The sequence below is a fragment of the Brienomyrus brachyistius genome, chromosome 2 (genome assembly GCF_023856365.1).
Source record: "Brienomyrus brachyistius isolate T26 chromosome 2, BBRACH_0.4, whole genome shotgun sequence".
Classification (NCBI taxonomy): domain Eukaryota; kingdom Metazoa; phylum Chordata; class Actinopteri; order Osteoglossiformes; family Mormyridae; genus Brienomyrus; species Brienomyrus brachyistius.
The window spans coordinates 47,391,577-47,395,484 of NC_064534.1; the positions used below are offsets into that span (position 1 = coordinate 47,391,577).

The 3,908-nt window shown below is 52.0% G+C and overlaps 1 protein-coding gene across 1 annotated transcript; it reads left to right on the forward strand.

The window, feature by feature from the left end:
• Positions 1-2,704: 2,704 nt before the first annotated feature.
• LOC125727509 (uncharacterized) lies at positions 2,705-3,313 on the forward strand. Its single transcript, XM_049004297.1, has one exon. The coding sequence runs from the start codon at positions 2,705-2,707 to the stop codon at positions 3,311-3,313; it is 609 nt and encodes a 202-aa protein (XP_048860254.1).
• Positions 3,314-3,908: the final 595 nt, after the last annotated feature.

The window sequence follows — 3,908 nt, forward strand, 5'->3', positions numbered from 1 at the left end:
CCAATTGACGAGGTCATTATTACAACTTAACGTTTGTTTCTTACCTGCAGCAGCAATGGGGATGAGTCAGGGCATGAACAGGGGCCCAAAATAGGCTGCAACACACTAAGAGTTATTAAACAAGCTGAAACACCACTCCTCATACAGCCAGTGCGGGACACCAGTAAGGGGTTTCAGTGTGCTGCCATGTGCACTATTAAATGGATAATTGCTAATAAAATTAATCTCTTATTATGGTCATTTATGTACATTAGGATTAAGATTCTGAAAACCATCTCCAGTTAACAATTTGAAATTGTAGCCCCGTGCCAGTGCCATGCCACCCCTGTGGATTTACATCCCAGGTAAATAAACACAAGATGCACATGTGGGTGAATGTATTCATTCAGGCCAGCCCAGCAGAAAAGGGTCTGAAATTCCAGGCTTCCTGAAAAAGCAGCATGGATTGTTGTCGTGATTCTCATCATGTGTTTGGTTACAGTTCCTACCCTTACTGTATAACAATGATGTAATCATGAATAATGTCAGTTACTAGATATAAGCATTTGCTAATCAACTAAATAATTATGAATGTCTGATACAACAGGGTGTTGCTTTTGTAAACCACCACACCCAAATTTATTTTTTACCCACAATCCATTGGTTCAGGTTCTGCATGAGGGACGGGGCAGAATTGTTCTCGGGCTGTTTGAAACATGTTTGCATGTCTGATAATTAGCATGCAGATAGACCCCCCCAGCACCACGACAGAGAATGCAATTTGGGAATTTTAAGCCGTTTGTTTTTATCTCAGGTATTAACCCCAATTTACACCTACGCAGAATATAATCTCTTGCCAGATTCTTTGCATCCCCTGCCCCGTCTCCAAATGTGCATCACTTTTAATTCCTGGAAACTAATTAAGACTTATAATTATCCCCCCTGCTCTGTTTATTGACCTTCTTTTGTAGGGGAAGCTGCAACTTATGAAAAAGAAGCAAAAATAAAGCAAAAAGGAGGAATAAAAAGACAAAGTGCCCTTTTTGCCAACATGAAGCACGGGGCCTTGGGCCCCTGAGTGATTACTTACTGGCCCCTGGAGAGGCCCTGCTTTTCCTTTTTTTTTCTTTTTGGTCAGGACCCTAAAAATGCCTCACATTCTTCCCACTCGACTGACTGCCGCACGACCCAGCAGAGAAAATAAAGGAACGGAAAAGCCGCCCACAGGCTAACAGAGGAAAACCTTGTTACGTGTTTTTTTAAACTGTCTGTCCGGACGGGCTGTGGAACCTGCGCGCTGTCTGTCCGGACGGGCTGTGGAGCCTGCGCGCTGTCTGTCCGGACGGGCTGTGGAGCCTGCACGCTGTCTGTCCGGACGTGCTGTGGAGCCTGCGCGCTGTCTGTCCGGACGTGCTGTGGAGCCTGCGCGCTGTCTGTCCGGACGTGCTGTGGAACCTGCATGCTTCGGACGTGCTGTGGAACCTGCGTGCTTCGGACGGGCTGTGGAGCCTGCGCGCTGTCTGTCCGGACGTGCTGTAGAGCCTGCGCGCTGTCTGTCCGGACGTGCTGTGGAACCTGCGCGCTGTCTGTCCGGACGTGCTGTGGAACCTGCACGCTGTCTGTCCGGACGGGCTGTGGAGCCTGCGCGCTGTCTGTCCGGACAGGCTGTGGAGCCTGCGCGCTGTCTGTCCGGACGGGCTGTGGAACCTGCACACTGTCGGGTTCCAAGCGCCTTCCAAGTGCCTTTCCATGCCAAAGACCTTCTATTGTCCCCATTCATATAAACTTCACCAGCAAAAATGATATCACACAGATTTTATCCTCATGTCACTTGGGGTAGCTTCAAACTACAAGGTTCTGCTGTTAAAGCATCCAGACACTTTAGTCCGTGAATGTTTACCTGATATTTTGTCCCAGCCTCTCCTCTCCCCCAACACACAGACAAGCTCACAGCCACAATCGGGGCCTCCTGCAGCCCCCAGGAAAGCTTGCTCTCTCTTTTCTGGTGCTGCTGTCAGTCTCAGATGTCTCCAAGTTCATCCACACACCTCTTTCTCTTTCATGGATTGTAACACAGCCCCAGCATATTCATCCATACCTGCATTCCCCCTTCCATCCGTCCACGTTCCTCATCCACAGAACTCATAAATCCAACAAAACATTATTAAACAACAACACCAACCTCAAAGAGAGCATGATAAGCCATGAGGAAACCCAACGTGCCGTAGGCTGTCCTGGATCGAAAGAGATTTTGGACAAATTCCAGCATAATCACTGTTGGTTGATATTTTACATTAACATTACAAGTTTCAGTATCATGTTGTTTAAAAAAAAATACTGTCATGATTACAATTGCATTTATTTCTGCGCTTTGCTACCGTATTTCTAAAAATAAGTCGATCAGCGGGGGCAGGATTGGCTGCGAAGGGGGGCTGCAGCCCGGCTGAGGAACTGCCTGCCACCACTTGCTGGGAGGGTAATGGATCACGGCCCGTGTCGCTGGCTAGTGACGGAGCTCGGCCGAATCCAAAGCCCCACCATGGATTTCATGATCCTAGCCAGGGACCCGGCACCTCGACTCGGAACCAGAGACACAGGGAAAGGCAGGTGAAACTAAATACAGGCCCTGAGATTAATAATTCAGCCGGGCTGTCCATTGATTAATAAACCATAAAGCGCTCGTCCGCCAGAGAAACCGGGGCTGATTACAGCCCCAGCAGATAATATGAAGCCTGGCCAACCGGCCTCTTGCCTGTCTGGCTTCCTGCCCACTTGGCCGCATGTCCCCGCGGCCTCCGGCCCACCTGGCTTCCTGCCCGCCCAGACCCCTGCCCACCCGTCCCCATGCCCTTCTGTCCCCATGCCCACCTGTCCTCCTGCCCGCCTATCCCCCTGCCCACCAGAACTTCACCCCACCCGTCCCCCTGCTCACATGGACCCCTGTCTGTCTGTCCCCATGTCCGCCTGGACCCCTGCCCGTCCATCCCCATGCCCATCTGGCCTCCTGCCCACCCGTCCCCATGCCCACCTGGACCCCTGCCTGTCCAACCCCATGCCCGCCTGGACCCCTGCCAGTCTGTCCCCATGCCCGTCTGGTGTCCTGCCCACCCGTCTCCATGCCTCCCCTGGCCTTCTGCCCACCCGTCCCCATGCCCACCTGGACCCCTGCCCGTCCGTCCCCATGCCCGTCTGGTGTCCTGCCCACCCGTGTCCATGCCCCCATGGCTTCCTGCCCGCCCACACCCTACATCCTCCTGGATCCCTGGCTGCCCATCCCCATGCCCGCCCGTCCCCATGCCCTCCTGTCCCCATGCCCTCCCGGCCACCCGCCTGATTTCTTATTTCTTACATTGCCCTCTCTGTGTCACACTCAGGATAGCAAAAGCCAATGTGGAGCTAGTCATAGCTAACTAGTACATATTCGGGGGTTAAGTATCTGGTGTAAGGGTTGCACAGGAAATGAAGACAAAGATGTCAAACTCTCCATGAACCTGTAGACACACACAGAAAAGGTGGAAGGTGTGGACCAGAGCGCAAAGTTTGGGAGGGAAACAGAGAAGCAGAGCCGGAAAGATGGGAGAAATTTAGGTTTTTGTGAGGGGGAGGCTGTGTGTGGGGGGGGCTGTGTTTAGAAGAGGAGATCTTGATTTGGGATTGTAGCCCTATTGTTAAGCACCACTTCAGCATGCAGGGCAGGCTAACAGTGGCATGATGTCACAGGGGCCTTAAATTTGGCTACGAACTGCACAGTTGGTGTATTTGGGTCAGCCACGTGGAACCTGATTCTCCTTGGGGGGGGGGAGCACCAAGGGATATTGTCCGCCTGCAGGCTACATGACGACACATGGAAATGTCATAGAAGGGGGAGTCCCTCAACAGCCCAGTGCAGTGTGCGTGTGAGCTAAGGAAGCACATGTCCTGTTCTGAAC